The sequence below is a fragment of the Heloderma suspectum genome, chromosome 4 (assembly GCF_057233095.1).
Source record: "Heloderma suspectum isolate Gila_16-S chromosome 4, 16-S_ref, whole genome shotgun sequence".
In the NCBI taxonomy this organism is placed as follows: Eukaryota; Metazoa; Chordata; class Lepidosauria; order Squamata; family Helodermatidae; genus Heloderma; species Heloderma suspectum.
The window spans coordinates 223,100,725-223,121,371 of NC_139461.1; the positions used below are offsets into that span (position 1 = coordinate 223,100,725).

Sequence of the window (20,647 nt, forward strand, 5' to 3'; positions counted from 1 at the left end):
TGGACACCTTCCGACCTGAGGGTCTCATCTTCCGGTGTCATATCTTTTAGCCTTGTGATACGTTCCATGAGGTTTTCTTGGCAAGGATACTGGAGTGGGTTGCCATTTCCTTCTCCAGTGGACCACATTTTGTCAGAACTCTCTGCCATGACCTGTCCGTCTTGGGTGGCCCTGCACGGCATAGCTTATGGCTTCACTGAGTTACGCAAGCCCCTTCGCCACAACAAGGCAGTGATCCATGAAGGGGATGATCACTGCTAGTCAAATCATAATGCAAGTCCTAATATAGCCAGTGGTGAGATTAAGCAACTTTAGACATTTCAAACAGTGCAGACAGCACATACACACACACACACAGATTTTTTCGATGTATTTTCCAAAATGGGTTCCACATTCTTAGTTTAATTTTAATTACTTAGGGTGCGATCCTAAGCATGGCTGGCTGGGGAATGCTAGGAGTTGTAGGACATTTTTCTGTCTCAGCATGCATAGGATTGTGCCCTTAGTGTAATTCCCATTCTTCATTCATTGTGTGGGGAGAAATACATTTTTGGAGCTGAGTAGAACAGCAAATGATAACAGGGTTGCCTGTGCTCGAGTTGCAATCTCAAAAACACAGGTAACATCGATAAGCTCTGATGATTTATCGCTTGACTGAAAAGGATAAAGACGTCCAGGTGTGATGTTCTAATTCAGCAGTAAGCAACATCACTTCTAGTCACAAAGGAGGAATGTTTCCATATGGCACATGCATGTCTTAAAGGAGAACAGCACTTCCACAAATTAAATGTTAGTGGCAAAGTTTGCATGTCTCTTAAATTGCGTATATGATAAGGTCTTTGTAAACACCTGTACTTGTATAGAGCTTCACATTTTAATTAGCCAGGCTTAAATACACAGTTGTTTGATTACAGTGTGTAGTTTTGTAGAATAACTTACAACAGCAGTAACAGAGTGTCCTGAATTCAGCAATCCTGTGATATTGAAAAGCATGTTGACTTGATACAGTCCTGGTTCTGGGTATATATAGGCAGGTAATCATTTGAGATCTGAAAGATATTTTTGCATTCTTTTGAACGCTTTCAAAGAAGATTGGCATCATTCAGGAAAGCACAGCTGGACATAAGCAACCGCAAGGGTAAATTATCTCTGTGTGTAAGAGAGCAGTGAGAAGGAGGGAAGGGATCTATGGAAGCAAGCAAAGAGAATATACATCACCGGGCTGAAAAGCTGAGTAAGACTGGACACATCTATAGGGAATAGAAAGCTGGTCAATTAATTTTACTCTGGGGTTTCTACATACCATTCTAAATTTGTTGTTCAGCTTAATGATATTTCTACCCTTTTCCCATCTCATGCAGTATTACAATATATTACAATGCAGAAATGTATTATTGATGCTGCTTTTAAATCACACCCAGGGACCTTATTCAATGTTTCCTTTAAATGCTGGCATGCATAATGAGAATAGGTACTGTCAAGAAGCCTATGAAGATGCTACCATTCATCCCTATGTGTGATGAGAAAGCTTGCAGGTCTCAGACTTAGGTAAAGACTGTAACATGTGATCTTGCATTTATTGAATGTGGAATATCCCTGACCCTGCAACACAGAACCCACTTTTCTAATGTGAAAAGGCTCAGGCGTGCAAGCCTGAGCCCCATTCCTAGTCCATTGTGTATAGGGCTGTGGGGTAAGGATACTGTCTGAACAAACCTGGGAATATTATTTTTATTTATTTACTTAAATATTTATGAGCCACCTTTTTGGACCAAGTCAAATCAAGGCGGCAAACAAAATGCAAGTATACAAATAAAATGTTATAATATTATAATGAAACCTTAAAAATCAGAAATACAAGAAAACCAATAATGCATTAAAATATAGTTCAACCAGTATAAAACATTTCCAGAGCCACAATAAAAGGTCAATAAAACTGCAGCATGACCAATAAAACAGAATTAAACATCATTTGAGACAAGTGGATTTTCAAAGGCTTTTTAAATACTGCAACTGGGGCAGGGGCAATATCAAATCCCCTGGGATGGAGTTCCATAAGGTGGTGGGCACTACTGACAAGGCCTGTTCCTAGTGCCCATCAGTCTAACTGATCTAAAAAGCATCATTAAATTGAGAATGACATCATTAAACTCAGAATGGGAAATCCCAACATAAAATTAATGATCTTCTATTTTTTACCTGTTGTTTACTTTTTCTTTGCGTTGGCAGGCCTGCTTCCATTTTATATTCTTCAGTAAAAGTGGCCTCATCTCAGAACCAAGATATCACATATTCCCCACATCGCAGTACAGTTGGAAGAGGTTTCTATATTCCTACATAATTTAAATATTAAAATTGTATGTTGGCTGATTCAGTGCAAGACTGGACAACCTGCAGATTATTATTACTAGCTTGGATCCAGGGTCTTCCTCCCACAAGCAGAAGGCCTCCCTCTATTCTTGAATGTCTTCAGATCCGGTGGAGCGTTTCCACTGGCAGGACAAGGAGGAGGCAATCTTTACCAATTCTGCCCCCCTCTTCAGTTTTCTGCCCCCCCCCCTCTGCTCTTGAGGTTTGAATGACCCTCTGGAGCAGCATGGAAGGTGATACTGGTGGCTGCAAGGGGCGGGGGGAATTGGTGAAGATCACCAACTGTCCACCAGCCAGAGTGTTCTGAGTGGAACTGCACTCAGGAATTGCTTCTACTGTGGTGTGGGGGAGCTGTACCCAATTCACAGTGGGAGGGAGATAGACAGACAGACAGACAGATAGACAGACAGATAATGAGAAGATATAAGGATTCGATGTGTGGGTTCTGCCAACATTGCAGATTTTTTTTGGTTTTGCAAGCAGCCATCCCAGTGCAAATACTTAGGACAGAGTTGTGACAGCTACCTTTGTAGATTGATAATGATGATATTGGTTGATGGTGGTTGTTAGAAAAGATCTAGAGATCATGTAGATACCCTAATCATTTGGTTTTAGAAGGGGTATAAATAATTTTATCTGCCTTGTTTGTATTATGTTGACTCATGCAAGCAATATTGATGAACTCATTTGACTTCTACAAGTAATATTGATGATTTTTTTCCCCAAATGTGGATATTAAATCAGATCTGTCGCCTGCGAGAAATATTTCCATATTGCAAATACATCTGTGGTAAATAAACTGTGTCCCTTTCTTGATTCAGGAAATAAGTGGGCACCCTAAAAAAATCCCACAGTACTTGTGACACTTTAAACTGAGGCATGTGCAAATAGAATCAGAAATATCCAATTGTGGCTGAAAGGACGGGGGAAATAAAGAGACAAGACACAAGTATTTGGTATGAAATTTGGGCCACATTTATTGAAATTGCATAGATCTGCAAAGGGCAAACTAAGTGGGCACTTTCTCTAAGCCGGAGTAGCCTAGCATTGTATTGGGCAAGACATTTGCTGCCTGTAGAGTGGTTCTTTGATCGCCACCCCTCAGGACTCCCCAATTTGGGGATGGGAAGCCTTTTCCTGTCCTGCCACCCCCCGGCCACAAAATTCCAAGTGGGTGAGGAAAGTTGGCCTCAAAGGTAATCCTTATCTTCCAGCACGGGCCACAAAACCTTGAGCTGGAAGCCTCAGGCCTTGCCAATCACCTGAAACGGTGCCTCTGAATGCTTATCAACCCTATAACCCACCAAAGGTGCCCGCACATCACCACCACAGGAGGACAGCAAGCCTCTGCTTAGCCATTCTCCCCCACCTGTGCTGAATTAATTACAACACACCCTCTCGCAGATCGGCCAAACACAAATCATTACCCATTTTGGATAAATGGACCCCATCCTGCCAACATAGCTCCCTCTGTGCAAGGGAAATATCTTACAATCCCATCACCCTGACTGGATAAGGAATTATCTATTTGCCTATTCACCTTCTTGTGGGCCCTGTCCAGGGCCCGAGGATCCATACCATCCCTCCATACCAGTCGAGGCAATAAACAAGACCAGATAATGGCAACTCCCAGCCAGTCATGCCGGATAATTTGAATGTTGGCCAAAGCATGAAAATAACGGCCTTCAGCAAGACCAAATAATTTCCTCCAAGGTATAACGTCACAACCTACGGGGGAGACCTAACCAAACCTTGCGGGCAGGAGGCGCTCCCAACACATGCCATATCTGCCCAACCACTGAATGTTGGCATACTGGCTGAGCCCGAGCTGGGATCCACAGCTTCACCTGGAAGCCCTCTGTCTGGCCCAGAAGTCAATGCTGTGCCCACAAATAAGCACACACACTGGCTCCTGACCCTTCCAGCGATCTAGGAAACAAAACTGAACATGTGAGAAACAATACAGAACAAGTAACTAGTGCCCAGGTAGTGGCCTCACATAGGCCCTATAAGCCTTGGAGTGCCACCTACCCACTGACTGCACCTTATCCACTGGGAAACCAATAGATGCAGCAGCTGAAGCAGCCCAATGTGAAATGAATGTGAACAAAAACGGAATGCACCTAATCCAAGACCCTTCAAGTCCAGCTTTGTGACAGTCCGGAATTGACATTTAGTCGGGGGCAGAGTCACTATGACAGAACAAAGGGCCAGGCAAATCCCCTCGAATATTGAGAAACTCCCCCAAAGCCTTCACTGGGCATAACTCCTCCAGCGGGCAGGAAAAGAGACACCTGCACCCCTCTACCATATTGATCAGTGTTAGACCTCCATAGCTGGATGCGTACAACCAATCGCAAAAATTGAATATCCCTAAATTCGCCCTGGTTGATCGCCCTTGGCTGCTATCAATTCCAAGATCTGGAATGCTCTAAAAATACTGTCAAGGCAGCGGCATGGAAAAGGTAGCCTCATACTGAGAGTTATTCAGAGATGGCCACTGGCCCCTCAGCCTCAGCAATATATCTGGTGTCAGAGGAAGCCTTCTGAATTGTGGTGTTGGAGGGAAATTCTGAGAGTGCTTTGGACTGCAAGAAGATCAAACCAGTCCATACTCCAGGAAAGAAAGCCAGACTGCTCACTTGAGGGAATGATTCTAAAGGCAAAACTGAAGTACTTTGGCCACATAATGAGAAGACAGGATACCCTGGAGAAGATGCTGATGCTAGGGAAGTGGAAGGCAAAAGGAAGAGGGGCCGACCAAGGGCAAGATGGATGGATGATATTCTGGAGGTGACGGACTCGACCTTGAGGGAGCTGGGGGTGGTGAAGGCCGACAGGAAGCTCTGGCGTGGGCTGGTCCATGAAGTCACAAAGAGTCGGAAGCGACTGAACGAATAAACAACAACAGAGGAAGCCAAGAGTCAGATATTGCTGGAGACTCCCTTGCCCAACCCTGCAGAGCTCGCCAAACTAGGGATGTCAGAGAATTTCGCCACGAATCTCAGGGAGGCCGAATGCTAGCGCATTCGGCCCCCCGAAATCAGTGGCGGAACGGTCTGCCACACCCCCCCCGGGACGGGACTTACCTTGGGCTTATCTTCCTGGCGGCGGCGGCTCCAGCGGCGGTTCGGCAGCGGTTCAGCGGTGGCAGCTGCGGCAGCCGGTCTTCCGACCGGCTGCCGCTGCTGCCATTTCCAGTTAAAAAAAAACACACAAAAAAAGTGATAGGCTACGTAAAGATTTACGTAGCCTATCATGGCTAGATTTTTAAAAAACACCGTGATAGGCTACGTAAATGTTTTTGGGTGCCATGGGCGCCGCCATTTGTGTACGCGCGTTGTTGTTTTTTAAATCAGCCGTGATAGGCTACGTAAACATTTACATAGCCTATCACGGCTGACTGCAGGGACGCAAACGGTGGCGGCTACGGCCGCCGCCATTTGTGTCCCTGCTAGCCAGCGGCCGGATGTGCGGCCACTGGCAGAGCTGGCCGGTGGCTCTGCAGAATCCCTGCGGAGCGGAGCCAGCCGGCCAGAATTTCGGGGGGGAGGGATGGAGCGCCTCCCCCCCCCACGAATGTCACCCTTCTTAAAGGTAAGTGACTTTCGTACATCCCTACGCCAAACCCTGAAATCAATAGTATTGTCGGGCACACCCGTCTAGGGGTATACGAAACCCCCTTACCTGGACTCCACAGGGGTTCACAGTGGGGGAGGCGATCTGTTCCTCCCCCCCCCCCCGGAATCCTCGCCGGCCGGCTCCGCTCCACAGCGCGTCCATGGAGCCACTGGCCGGCTCCAAAATGCCAGCAATACGGCCACCATTGCCGTATCGCTGGTGGGCTGGATTGACTGAGGCCACAAATGGCATCCGGATTGCCATTTGTGGCCGTAAAGGCCTTAGTTTAAGGTAAATGCAGCCATTTACGGCTGTATTTACCTTAAACTAAGGCCTTTACGGCCACAAATGGTGTCCCGGACGCCATTTGCGGCTGCAGTCAATCCGGCTCACCAGCGATACGGCAATGGCAGCCATATCGCTGGTACTTTGGAGCCGGCCGGCAGGGAGGATCTGGCCGGCGAGGATGCCTCGTGGAGGCGGCGTTAAATCTTCCGATCCTCCACAGACTCCAGGAGGGCGGATTCTTTTTAATCTGGCCTCACTGGGGTCTGTGGAGGATTTCTCCCCCATCCCTACACCTTTCAGTCTGGACCAAAAGGCGAGTGCTGAGAGCTTACCTTCAATAGTCCAAGCCGAAACGCCTCTCTTCCAAGCTCGAACGCAGAATTACAAGTGGTGTTGTACCAGAATGGGCCAAATCTGTTCCAGCTGTAAGGAAGTCCTGAAAACAAAAAAAACCCCTATCTGCCTAGAAGTAAGAAGCCTTCATGCTAGGTGCTACAGACTGCAACATGGCCCGCTTGGCCCCATCCCACCAATCTCCCAAAGCTTGGCTGGCATCGTCTCCGGCACTTCCTGCGCCCAGGGAGCAAGGGACTGAAACCTCTGTACCTGGTTACATGACAAACCATTGGCAGTAGCATTGTCCAAGACAGGGATATGCCATGTTCAGAACAAAATATTAAACCGGAGGCATTGCAAATTGAATGCCCTGACTAAAACCATTACTCTATGATTACCGGATAATAGGGAATTAATGACCTGGACTGTGCCCTGGTTGTCACACCAAAAGCGCACTACAGAGTTGGACAGCCCACAAATGTGCTGCCGCATAGAAGGGAAAGAATTCCAAAAAAGCGAGATCCCTACCAATGCCTGCAGCTAACCAGTCCTCAGGCCATGACCTGGGGCACCAGCGATCCTGGAAAATGACTCCGTAACCAAAGGTGCCAGATGCATCAGAGTGTAGCTGTAGCTCAGCTTCCAATAATAGATCCCATCTCCAGAAGGAAATGCCATTAAACTCATCAAGAAAGTGCAGCCAAACCTGCAAGTCTGCCTTCATAGCAGAAGACACTCTGACACAATGGTGTGGTAAACGTAAGCCCTGCATAGCGCCACACAGGCACCTCAGGAATGCCGTGCCAGGTGCTATCACCCTGCAAGCAAAATTAAGATGCCCAAAGACTTCCTGTAGGGTATGAAGTGTCACTTTTTTAGCTCTCAACACAACTGAGATTCGTTCCCTCAAGGCCAAAAGCTTATTGCTAGGGAGCCTGCAAGACTGAGTGACAAAGTCCAACTCAATCCCGAGAAACAGAATAACTGATAAGGGGCCCTTTGTCTTCTCCTTAACCAAAGGAACTCCCAGTTCCTCTGACAAGGCAGAAAACTCCTGCATTAAATAGACTGGGTAGAATCCCCAGGGCCAGCAAATAAAAAAAATCATCAAGGTAATGTACAGTACTCTGTAATCCCGACCTATCTCTAAGGGCCCACTCCAGAAAGGAGCTGAATTTCTCAAACATGGCACAGGAAATAGAGCACCCCATAGGGAGAACTCTATCCACATAAAATTGGCCCTGAAAGCAGAACCCTAAGAGATCAAAATCATCAGGACAAATAGGTAAAAGGTGAAATGCTGATTTGATATCACATTTGCCCATGAGGGCCCCACGACCACAGGCCCTTACTATAGAAACTGCAGAATCGAAAGATGCATAATGTACAGAGCAAAGGTGCTCCAGAATAGCATCATTCACTGATCTGCCTTTTGGAGAAAACAGGTTATGAATCAACACATATCCTTCAGTTGCCTTTTTAGGCACTATACCCAGAGGAGACACTCTCAAATTGGGAATAGGAAGGGCGGAAAATGGACCAACGACCCTGCCAGCAGCTACCTCTTTATTCATTTTTTCCCTGACCAAATGTTCAAAACACGCTATAGATTTCTGGTTCCAGGAAAATTGAGCACAACCCTGGCACTGAAAAGGAATCCGGAATCCCTCAGAAAACCCCTTCTCTAAATAAAAGGCATCCTCCCGCAACAGGTACCACCTCAGAAGGCACCTAAGAGGCTCTAGTCTAACTGGTCTGGGACCCTTTTGGAGGGGGCTTCTGCCCCTCGGCTGGTTTCCTAATACCCTGCCCCTCGCAGCTTGCTCCCCACCAACCTCTAGTCTTGGGCAACTAATACAATCATGTTGTCCCCAACAAATGGAACATTCATGCGGGAACTTGCAAGAGGGTTTAGAACAGGCGCCCGGGGAACTAAATTCCCAACAGAACAAGTGGTGTTGAACCACTTGCCCCATGCCGGCCTTAAGGGTTGAAGCGGGCTGCTGCTTAGATATTATGTGGCCACTATCTGGCCTGTCCCCCAAACCTTGCCTAGCTGGGGTCATAAACTGGAGGTCGTGATCCTTGGCATCCCAACACAGGGTGGAGTCTAAGGCGGCCTGCATACGAAATGATTCATTGTAGGCCAGGCAAGCCCTACCCTCATATTCCGTATAGGCCCTGTAGGTGATATCCAAGTATTTTGTTAGGACCCAATCCCTCTCTGGGTATTTTTGCTGTATAATACCCATATAGATGAGAAAACCAGGCAACCAATTAGCCCATGTGCGAGAGACCTTCTTACACCTAACCCGCTCCTGGTCCTTGTCACTGGACTTCTCCTTGTCCTTTGATTCCGATTCCCAGAATAACAAGGACAATACATCCACAAATTCCCCTTTCAATATCTTTTCCCTGGTTGCACACAATAAGTGATAGCTGGGGGGGGGGGGAGATGTACTCCCAGTTGGAATCACATCTTTACTAGCATTGGCATAAGGATCATTGTTAGCCATGGCCAACTCTGCTGGAGCCACAGGGTTGCTGACTACAGGGCTATGCCAAACAGCTGTGCAAGCTGGTGTGGTGGACAAGACCTGCTAGGAAGCAGGCTCAGAAGGGGTCGCAATAGGTGCAGTAACCACTGAAGGTGGCGGGAGTTGAATGGCCCCACCCCCAGATGTGGTTTCAGACTCCCCGGTAACAGTGGTGGAAGCGGGGTTAGCCCATACAGGGACCTGCTCAGCATGTGAAGTAACACCTGGGGGGGCACAATTGGTGTCGCTATGGTAATAGCTGTGCTTGAAACACTGGACAGGCCCCCTGGAAGAGGTAGCACAGGCTCCAAGGTCTGGGCAGTAGGGACATTCCCCCCTCTGAGGCAAAGGGAAACCCATTGGAGAAATCCAGGGAAGCCAAGGCATAAATGGGCCCCATCCTTGCCAAGGGACAGACGTCCCTGGCAACACACCCTCACCTTGGCCCTAAAAGGTCACCACAGAAGAAACTTGAATTTGACCCAGGGCTGGTACCACCAGGCCTGCAGACGTGGAGGCAGGCTTGCTGGAGACTGGAACCGCAACTAAAACTGACACCGGCTCTTTACACTGCCGGGCTGTGGCCTCAATTGGTATCCGGTGTAGGGGATGCCATTTGCATCCCTGCCCTTTGCCGTGATAGGCTACGTAAATATTTACTCCAGGGGGACAGACTTGCCGCGGAGCGGAACCAGCTGGGGAGGATTCCAGGGGGAGGGACGGATTGCCTCCCCCCCCCCAGCAGTCCCCGGAGCGGAAGGGTAAGTGGGGTTTGTACACCCCTAGATGAATCAGCCCTCTGAAACTGCCTTTTGGCAGGGAGGCAAGGGGCCTTCCCCTTCCCCTTCATCCCCCCCAATCCCCTTCTTAGGTGGCATCCTGGCAGAGAAGAATAAAGCCAAGAGACCCACCCCAGATATAGCTATTGAGAAAGAAGTCCAAGGGCTACAAAATGTAGAATGGCCCACCAGACCTAGCATCAATGCCCAAAAAACAGGGAGGGGGGGTGATACCCAGAGGTAGCCCCAGGAACAACTTCCAGAAAAGCCCAGGAATTTTCCACCCACAAGGTGATTCAGCCCTAATTGCTGTTTCCCCGCCGGGCTCCAGCCTCCACTCAACCAAAAAATCTGGTCCACCTGACAAACCTCAGACCTACAGGCCTAGTAGAAGCGCGAAAGCTGCCCACTTCATGCTGCGCCACTCACGCGCGTGCGAAAGGTCGCACTGGCTGGCGAGTGGGGAACGCCACTGCCAAGGCCGCCGCCACTCAAATCAGGCCCCAAACAGCCCCAGAAGCCATGATGCCAGCTGCAGGAGCCGAGAGAAGGTGAGCTGCCCAACTCTGAAGGGACGGAGGCAAAGCCACCCAGCTCCCTTCAATTGGCCGCTTCTTCGCTGGCTGCAAGAGTGCATGTCCCACTGTTCAGCTATGCTTCGAAGACACAGAAGGGAGAGGCCGCTTAGCCTAAGACAGACAGTAAGCCCCACCCGGGAATGCCAACAGCGTTCTGCTCTTCTCCCCTGACCCCCAAATCCTCCCTGCAGCCAGGCAACCTGGATGCGGGGGGAAGGTACTTTGTAAAGCAAAGCTGTCACTTTTTCCCCGCGTTCCTCTCTAAAATCTTTCTGTTCTGTCACTGATGTAAGTTATCACTGGTGCTAATGGTGGACAACTCTTAATACTGTTCAAAGATACTATCAGAGAGAGTTAAGAATGCAACATGTTAAATTATACAAATTATATACAGTCTGTAAGTCAGTATCTGAGACACGGAATCTGTCTCCATTTTGAAGAGGCAAAAAAGTGAACCTTAGGAGTGCTAGGGTAAGGAGAAGCATAAGGGTAAGGAGCAAATGTGGAGGTGGTGAACAGGGCTAATAGCAGGAGGCTATAAAATGGACTATACATAATCAAACTGTACTTACATTAAACCTCAGTAATGCTTATTTTAATCAGTTGGTTAATGAGTTAAAATGAAGACAAATGATTAACTAAACAGATGGCAGCCCTTATATTAGTATTCAACCCTTTCAAGGCTTCTTTAATCCATGTGTTTGTTTTTAGTATTCACTTGTGCTATTTTTGTCTATTTTATAAATATGTGTCACCTCCACAGCTTACCAATCAGCCCTTCCATTTTTAAAATAAATGATATAAGTACATAAATGATATAGGATGTGCATGTAAGCTTGCAGAACTGTATATCACCAGGTTGTCGAAATGGGGAACCAGGTTTGGCTCTGGGAGGGTTTGTATGTCACGATAAGCCCGGGTTCCGCCTTATCATTTATAATCAGCATGCTCGTAAGTGCTGCCAGTTGCCCCTGCTGCAAGCTGCAGCAGCTGAATAAACGTTAGACCTTTGGTCTGCCGTTTGCTTAGTGTGATTGTGAACCCAGACCTCCGGCTTATCTCCCCCCCAACAAGCCAGAGAAATAACCCACGAACAAACCATGGGCTACTTCTCTGGCTTGCCAGAGAAGCAAGCCAGAGGTCCAGGTTTGTACATTACACTAAATAAACCACTTGCTGCAAGAGCAATTGGACAGCATGTATGAGCACATTGCTTGTACATAATGTGCTAGGGTTATTGTGACATGTGAACCAGATCTCTGTCTAGATAACCAAGCTTCATTTCTTTGGGCTCAATACAAACTTGCAATTCCCATACATGCAATCCCATGAGCCATGAAAGAAATGCTACTATTTTAATTCTGAAATTACATTTTCTGCATTTCTGAAATTACACCATAGCCCACACTTAGGCCTTTCTACCAGCCCACACCCCTTTCTTTTTATTTTTGTTTAACATCCATGCTGAAGAAGAGTCCTTAACTTTTTTGTTGATCCTAATTGGTATATTGCCTCAGCTATACTGCAGAAAGGCCTTGTCTGTTTTGAAAAACAGGTTTGATTCATGACCTTTTGCATCCCTCAGTTACCTTTGTTTAAACTAGTTTTGTTTCTGGCAGCCTGATTTTTATTTATGGCTAGACATGGCAATATGAGGGTTGTGTGTGTGAATAAAATATATTCACATATATTTTAGGCCTATAATTCCTACCAGCAGCACTGACTCTCACTGTCCCTGTGATCAACATCCCTGATTATTATGGTGCTTTTTCCCTCCTGCCAGCTGTCCATCCTTCTAGCTTATGCACAAGGAACTCTGGGGCTGGTAGTTCTTAAGAGAACATGTCACATAGGGAAAAACAAATCTTTCTGACTCTCAAACTACAAGTGCTAGTTGCACTGCTCTAGCAAACTCTCTTTGTTCTAGAAAATGGTTTGGGCCATCACTGTTCAAGATGTTGCTTATCCTTCTCTAACATTGTTTCTACTTGGCTCCACTAAATCTCACAAGATCTGGACAAGATTTCACAAGATATTTACATAGATACAGGGAAATATTCTCAAGCATGATCTACAATTTAGCTTTGATTCCTCCCCCACCCCCTTCTTTCCTGGCAATGCCTTGGACCTCTAAGCCCTGGTAAAATGGACCCTCCCACCTTCCTTATACTTAGGCAAGTGAGAAACAAGCATTGGGACCTTACACAAGCACACAGAAGAATGTACTTTGGTCATTCCTATATTGTTATATCTAATGAAAATGAAAAATTGAAAACTGTCAACATGAAGAGTTCACAGATTAGATTTTATTTACTACCAAACAAAATAATTGAGACACAAATGTTTACACATATGAACGATATGTAGAATAGCCTGATGATGAAGTTAAGCATTGTTGTGCAGCCAGATGTGATTTTCCCCCCTCCAAAGCTTAGTGTTGAAAATGTCATTTTATTGTTCTTAGCACTCGGTAGTAACATCTGCCTAGGCATTTCCCTCCAGCACAGTTTAAGCATTACTTACAGTCTCTGACTCATCATCCGTGTGCCATTAGTCTTTTATAAATTTTGTTTAAAAGCACAAAGACACAATGCTTTGATAAATCTGTTTGAAAATTCAGAAAAGAACCGGATATAGTAAAAAGAGGAGGTGGGTGGCAAACCATTTGATTTTGCTGGCATCTAACAAATTTCCTTACATTGTTTAGGCTTATCAATCAACCAAAAAATTTCAAGGGTCACTGAATCCATCTGTGCAAACAGCAAATTGTGGGTTAATTTGCCATTACATGTGAACTGGGTCATTTCCTGGCTCAGGAGGAAAGCCAAAAGGGATCCTGGTATTTTTTCAGTTTTCAAAGCAGTATGTGGGGTGTGATGAGGGACTACTGTAATACTGCTGCCTTTTTAAAGCTGAGTGTTGGTGGGTTTCAGAGATCAAAGTTGTAGAACAGTGGTGGCATTGTTAGTTTTGAGCCTGGATGTTTGCTGGGTATGGGATGAGAATATAGTATACATGTCACTTGGTGGATAGATTGTGGGAGTTTGACAAGAGAGATAAAAGTTCATTACAACCTTCTACATGGAAGGGAAATGTAGCATTTCTGAATCTCCATTTGGGAGACATTCGGATGTCACCCCATAACCTAAACTTCTCTAGGCAGCTTACAGTAGACAAATGGTGCTTCTAGATGAATGGCTTCTAGCACTACTAATAAAGGACATTGTGCAGCTATTCCACCTTGTCCTCCTTGATGTGTTTTGTTTTTTTTTTTCCTGGTAAGAGAAAAGATAAAAGAAACAATGGGAAAACATGGAATGGTTTTCCAAATTGAAGATTACATTGCCTGGACCCCTCATAAAATTCTGTTTGCAGCAATATCATTACACAGTAGAACCCTATTTGGGAAGCATTAAGAACTGAACATTAACAACTTGGTTTGCTCTATTTCCCATCTTCGCTCAAATTTCTTCATTTTTCATTTAAATAATGTCTAGTAGAAGAAGCCCGTGTGCTGGAAAAACTCAGACAAAGTGTTATGACATATGAAAATGGTCTTTCTTAGTTTGAAATTTCACATTTCAAAGAAACACTTCTTACCACTTTATACTTGAAAAATTAATCCTGTAAAGAGTTTCAGGAATGAAACACTCAGCTGAAGTTGATCAGTTGCAACTGTCTTGCTGTTGAGCATCAGATTTGGCAGTCGTTCAGCACTGGTTGCAGTTCTACAACATTTTGACCCATCTATATCATGCTGCTTTCAATGGGATCCATATATGCATAACTGACACAGGACTACAGACTAAGATTATAACTATTTCAAAATCAAGTCCATATGTTTTGAAAGCTTGAAATATTTCTGCCACATCAATTGTCAAATCCAGCTGGGAGTATAAAAAAGCATTAGCATAGATCAGGGATAGGCAACGTGGTGCCAAGGGGTACCAATGCACCCCAGCACATCTTTGTTGGCACCCACCAATATGCCCTACCCCTCTCAGCTTGAAAAAAGAAATTGACACATTTTCTTATTGGAATTGCTATGACATAGGTTTCTGTCACAGGTGCTGAAAACTGCTTTGTACTCAGTCTTTTTGGCAGGTTACTTGTCCTTTGCCATGCTTCTTATAGCAGCCATTAGCAGTGGTGTCCAGGATAGTTTCTCAAAATACCAAATGTACCCATGGCCCAAAAAGGTTGCCTGCCCCCTGGTATAGATTAATTCCATGCTATACTCTGGATTGTGATTTTAAATACCACAAAGATTTGGAAGAGTCTAATCAGAAATTTTAATTCATATGCATATTGAGTTACTTTGATACCACTGAATTTATATAGTAAAGCAAGAAATTGCAAGTAGATAAATAGGTACCACTTCGGCGGGAAAGGTAACAGCGTTCCGTGCACCTCGGTGTTCAGTCATGCCAGCCACATGATCACGGAAGCGTCTTCGGACAGCGCTGGCTCTTCGGCTTAGAAATGGAGATGAGCACCACACCCTAGAGTCGGACATGACTGGTTGGGGCACCCTTACCTTACCTTTATTCTACAAGGGCACATGTTTGAAGAAGCCAAGGCCTCGTATTCATGTAAAACATTTCACTAGGCTTGATAAAGTTAGGACTACTTTACATGACATGTTTTCTTAAGATAACAGCACATAAAAGGGATGGGTATCATTGACTGGATTTAAAGGAGTTGTCAGTACTTGCACATTGGGATAGGTAATGAAGAGCCTGCATCAGTCTTCAGGCCATAAGCTCCCCATCTGCACTGCTAACTAGTATATTGAAACTATCACCTAAGCACTGCAGGCCAAATGCAGGTGATCACATTTTACTGGAAAATACCATCCACAACACAGATTGTGGATTGGAAAATGATTTTGTTGTTTGATAAGTATGGTGTGTGCTAAAATAATAAAATATAAATTATATCATTTCATTTAAAACGTTACATTTCTTTACTGCCCAACAACCAAAAACTCTCTGGGTGGTTTAAAAAGATTAAAAAGACAATACGATAATGTAATGTAAAACTATTAACATACGAAAATATAAAAATAATTTGAAAGAATCAACAGTAAAAATCCCAGGACCCATTAAAAATCCCCATCATAAATTCCAGTTAGTGTGCAAACACACACACACACACACATACCACAAAACCATAGATTGTATTCTGCAGCATCCTGGAATATCTGGTCCATCAAATGCAGTAACTTTGCTTAAAATATGTAGATAATGAAGTAGATGAATACCTGTAAATTTAAATTTACCTATAAATGTTTAGCTTTTAAATACTTTTATACAATTGTGTGAATTTCAGGTTTGCACCTCTCTCTTTTCAGGTCAGGATCGCAGTGAAGCCACTTTAATAAAAAGATTTAAAGGCGACGGTGTTCGATACAAAGCAAAACTCATTGGGATAGACGAGGTTTCTGCAGCACGAGGCGACAAGTTATGTCAAGATTCCATGATGAAATTAAAGGTGCTGTGAAAATTTTTAAATTTAAACATTACAGGAGGTAAAGGGACACAACTTCAGATTTAACCTTTTTGGGGGGATTGGAATAGATTACAATTTATATGGGCTAAGCCATTTTTTATATAAAAAAGGGACTTGCGGGAGTCAAACTGTTACCTCCGCAAGCAACATTTTTTGCACCTATTCACTGGTTCTTGCAGCCCCTATTGATGGCTGTTTGTCACTAGTTGTTGTTTTAAATCACCCATCTTCCTAGTAAGAGTCATGACAAGCCAATCAGTTTTAGCTACATGACAGCAACACTGCAGGCAAATGAAGCTCATTAGAGGTGACAGAAATTGTCCTTACTCTGAATCAGCTTTCTTTTCCTCAGTGACACCATCTTGTGCCAAATCTGATTGGTTATATGATAATTTAACTGTCACTGGGAAGACAGCGCGTAATGTAAAAAATAAAAGCTGATTAAATCTACAAAGACTAAATACCAGTTATCAGGGTGTGCATACTGCCTAGACACGTGTGGGTGAGTGCTTTCTCTATGCAACTTCCCTCCCCCCCCTCAAAAAAAAATTACTGAAAAGGTCCTTTCCTAAATAAATCACTGAAAAGGGATGGGAAAATGTTTATGAAGGAAGAGATTGTTTTCACCCAAACCATTCCATTTTAACTTAGGCCTACTATTTACATATATCAAATAGGTATGCTGATTAAAATATGAAGCTCTGCATATAGCTAGGAAAAATATGTTCATGCTATGTGGGTGATGAACAAGGGGCACAAAACAGGGTGCTAGACCAGGCCACTGTCCTCCCTGCCCTGTCTTCCTAGCTACTTCAGCTTCAGTGATATAAAGTCCACCTTTGAAAAAGGCTCCTACGCTTCTCCTTATTGGACCACCAGACCCGACCTTTATCACACTCCTGGCATGTGAAGCCTATGATGGAGAGCCTGAGACACATCAGAGAGAAAAGTGCCTGGTTACAGGTTGCTGCTCTGCAGCCTCGATCATTGTCGCACACCCAGCCTGGCCCTGACAGGGAATGGGGGGAAAAAGTCAGCATGAATGCTGCAAGTAGTCTGTCCATGCATGGAATAGGATTGCCACCATGGAGTTGAGCATCTTTCTTTATGGTTGGGAAAACACTTTAAAAAATAAATGCATGTGGAAGGCAAAGTGTTTTAGAGCACTGTTATAAATGGAATTCCTGCACCTACAGTATTCATTCACATTGAGACTTATTTATTTTGAATCCTATGTGAAATGGGCTGATGGTCTTTAGCTATTTCCTGGTGAATTCTGCCTTTGACGCAACATTGTCCATCCACTTGGAATGAATGTGGGTCAGTTCACATGCAGCATCAAAACATGTTATTGCCCATTCCGCTCTTCCTCCTCCCTTGCCCTTTGCTTTAATAAGTTACTTCCATTTTCATAGAAACCCTAAAGCACCAACATTCCACAGACACCTTTCTTGGCACTCACCAAGATGCCCTAGCCCTTCCACTTTTTAAAAAATTAACACATTTCCTTACTGGCAGCTGGGAGCTCTGTGAAATAGGTTTCTATCCATGCTGAAAACTTTGGGTTCAAAGGAGTTGTTAAGTGTGTTGGGGCCCAGACCCCACCTCTGCCTTGTATTCAGCTTTGGGGCAGGTTACTTGTCCTTTGACATGCTTCCCATGGCAGCCATTTTGTGGTGGGCCCAGAACAATTTATCAAACTTCCAAATGTGTCCATGGCTCAAAAAGGTTGCCTATCCCTGCCATAACATTTGCTGTTCATCTGAACTGAAAAACTATGGTTTGTGTGAGCCTCCAAACCATGCTTGCAAATCACAGATTCATCCTGGTTTGGAGAGCTTATGAAAACCTTAGTTTTCTTTTTCAGATGTTGTGAGAAACTATGGTTTCCAGAAAAGTGGAAATAACTTATTAAAGGGAGCACCTGCCTTTTAATAAATTCTTCATCTTTCACCCGGTATGTCTGTCACTTACATCAAGGTGGTGATAACATGATGGAGGAAACATCCACAATATTTTCATTACCCTGGAAAAAAAACCTGGAAAAGGATTTTGAGTATTTAGTTTTGAAGGAAGGGCCCATTTAAAAGTTAGGCTCTTACTATTTTTAAGCACCATGCGCCATGGCACCGCCATAGGATTAATTAGTGTGCAGTTCCCTTGTCTTTCATTCTTTGGTTTCCTCTGCCAACAAGTGGTTTGGGAGCCTTTTGGCTGTTATCAAGGCTAGACTGACAGTTTTGTCTCTCTCCTAGAGGATCTCAATTTCCTTATCTCCTTGAAGATGTTTAATTCCTGTTAGCATAATTGAGATACTTGCCTGTATAATAGTATGAGGATACTAGAACCAGGAGAAACAGGTGGTGTCACAAATTCAGATTGCTTGCTCCTGCTCTATAGGTTTTTACCATAATGACATTATTTATTTTTCTTTTAATATTCATGTCCTTCTGTTGAAGCTTTACCTGTTGTGGCGTATTGATTTGGTTTCACAAGAGGCAACCTTTGTCTAGTGGTCTGCATGTGGGATGAAGAATGTGACATAAACATTTCAAAGAGTAACTTGACTACTTTTGACTGTGAGGCAAAAGTCAGCAACTGTTCTTTACATGAAGATACATCATCCCATAGAGATACAGTGAATGTGCATGCATGTAAACAGAATAGTTCAGAAATACGTGTTAAGCAATAGTTGATATTCAATGAAAATGTGTGGTCCCTCACTATGAATCTCCAAAGAGCCCAGGTTGATGGCCATCAGGCATTTTCACAACGTTCATTTAGACGGCTGCTTCCCTCATGTCCAAGAGCCAGTGTTACAAAGTGGCTCAACTATTGGTCATAACCCACAGATCTGTGTTCAAACCCCTGTTCGGTCACAAAGCTTACTGGGTGAGCTTGGCCCATTACTGTTTCTCAGGCTGAATGATTTCACACGATTGTTGTGCGGATCATGTATGCTACCCTGAGCTCCTTGAAGGGAGGGCAGGATTAAAATCATAATAAAATAGATGAAGAGGAAGAACACAACACAGTCGATGGTCCAGCCGCTTCCGCCGGCGGCGGGACATTCGATAGAGAGCATACATTCCTCTGTTGCCTTGAGCTTAACAATAATACATGAATGACTTCATGTCCCAGGGGTGTGTGCGCAACTAACTGAATGTGCGAAACAGCCTAATTTAGGGCCATGGATTGGAGAGCTGTTTTCAACCTCAGGTACCAGTAATTTGTAAGCAATACGCACTGCAGTCTGAAAACGTTATTTCCATGGATAGAAACCGAAAATATTGATGAATACAAATAAAAGCTATATATATCTAAATAGCCCGTTTTTGTCTCTGTCATCTTACAAGGAATTACTGGAAGGAGGCACTCCAAATATCTGTTTCCATGGTATCAAGCACAATGAATACAGAACATAAGCTTCCACCTGTGTAATATCCATGCAAAGACTTCCAAGTAGTAAATCTCATTTTCTAAACATAAGCAGATAGCAATAAAATGTAGAATGAATGTGCAAGTGGAAGCAAAGCATGTTAACTGTACAGTATGTTTCAACAGAATTTTATAGTAGAAACCTACCATCAAGAAATTGCTTTAGTTCCCTATGACCCACCCCCACCCCAAGCCTCCACCTATTCTTACATCACAGCACCTCTTTTGCAACCCATTGCTTCTTCTGCCCACTCCCATCAGTCACCTTAGATTCACCTATGCTCCAGGACTTCTTCCCAGTCACCAGCCTGCCCCACACAGCTCCTTTTGTCCCTAAGTCTTTGTTGTTGTTGTTTATTCATTCAGTCGCTTCCGACTCTTCGTGACTTCATGGACCAGCCCACGCCAGAGCTTCCTGTCAGCCGTCGCCACCCCCAGCTACCCCAAGGTCAAGTCCGACACCTCCAGAATATCATCCATCCATCTTGCCCTTCGTCGGCCCCTCTTCCTTTTGCCTTCCACTTTCCCTAGCATCAGCATCTTCTCCAGGGTATCCTGTCTTTTCATTATGTGGCCAAAGTACTTCAGTTTTGCCTTTAATATCATTCCCTCAAGTGAGCAGTCTGGCTTTCTTTCCTGGAGTATGGACTGGTTTGATCTTCTTGCAGTCCAAGGCACTCTCAGAATTTTCCTCCAGCAACACAGCTCAAAAGCATCTATCTTCCTTCGCTCAGCCTTCCTTATGGTCCAGCTCTCGCAGCCATAGGTTACTACGGGGAATACCATTGCTTTAACTATGCGGACCTTTGTTGTCAGTGTGACATCTCTGCTCTTAACTATTTTATCAAGATTTGTCATTGCTGTCCTCCCAAGAAGTAAACGTCTTCTGATTTCCTGGCTGCAGTCAGTGTCTGCAGTAATCTTTGCACCTAGAAAGACAAAGTCTGTCACTGCCTCCACGTTTTCTCCCTCTATTTGCCAGTCAATCAAGCTGGTTGCCATAATCTTGTGTTGTTGTTTTTTTGAGGTTTAACTGCAACCCAGCTTTTGCACTTTCTTCTTTCACCTTCGTCATGAGGTTCCTCAGCTCCTCCTCGCTTTCAGCCATCCAAGTGGTATCATCTGCATATCGGAGATTGTTAATGTTTCTTCCAGCGATTTTAACTCCAGCCTTGGTTTCATCAAGCCC

At 44.5% G+C, this 20,647-nt stretch overlaps 1 protein-coding gene across 5 annotated transcripts in view; it reads left to right on the top strand.

Annotated features, from left to right (window-relative positions):
- Positions 1-20,647, top strand: part of DAB1 (DAB adaptor protein 1) — a 911,155-nt gene that overhangs the window by 771,228 nt on the left and 119,280 nt on the right. For all 5 annotated transcript variants that reach the window (XM_084852384.1, XM_084852385.1, XM_084852387.1 and 2 more), the window contains one exon: positions 15,863-16,002. In XM_084852384.1, the coding sequence (XP_084708510.1) occupies positions 15,863-16,002 (140 nt within the window). The remainder of the gene's footprint in view (positions 1-15,862; positions 16,003-20,647) is intronic.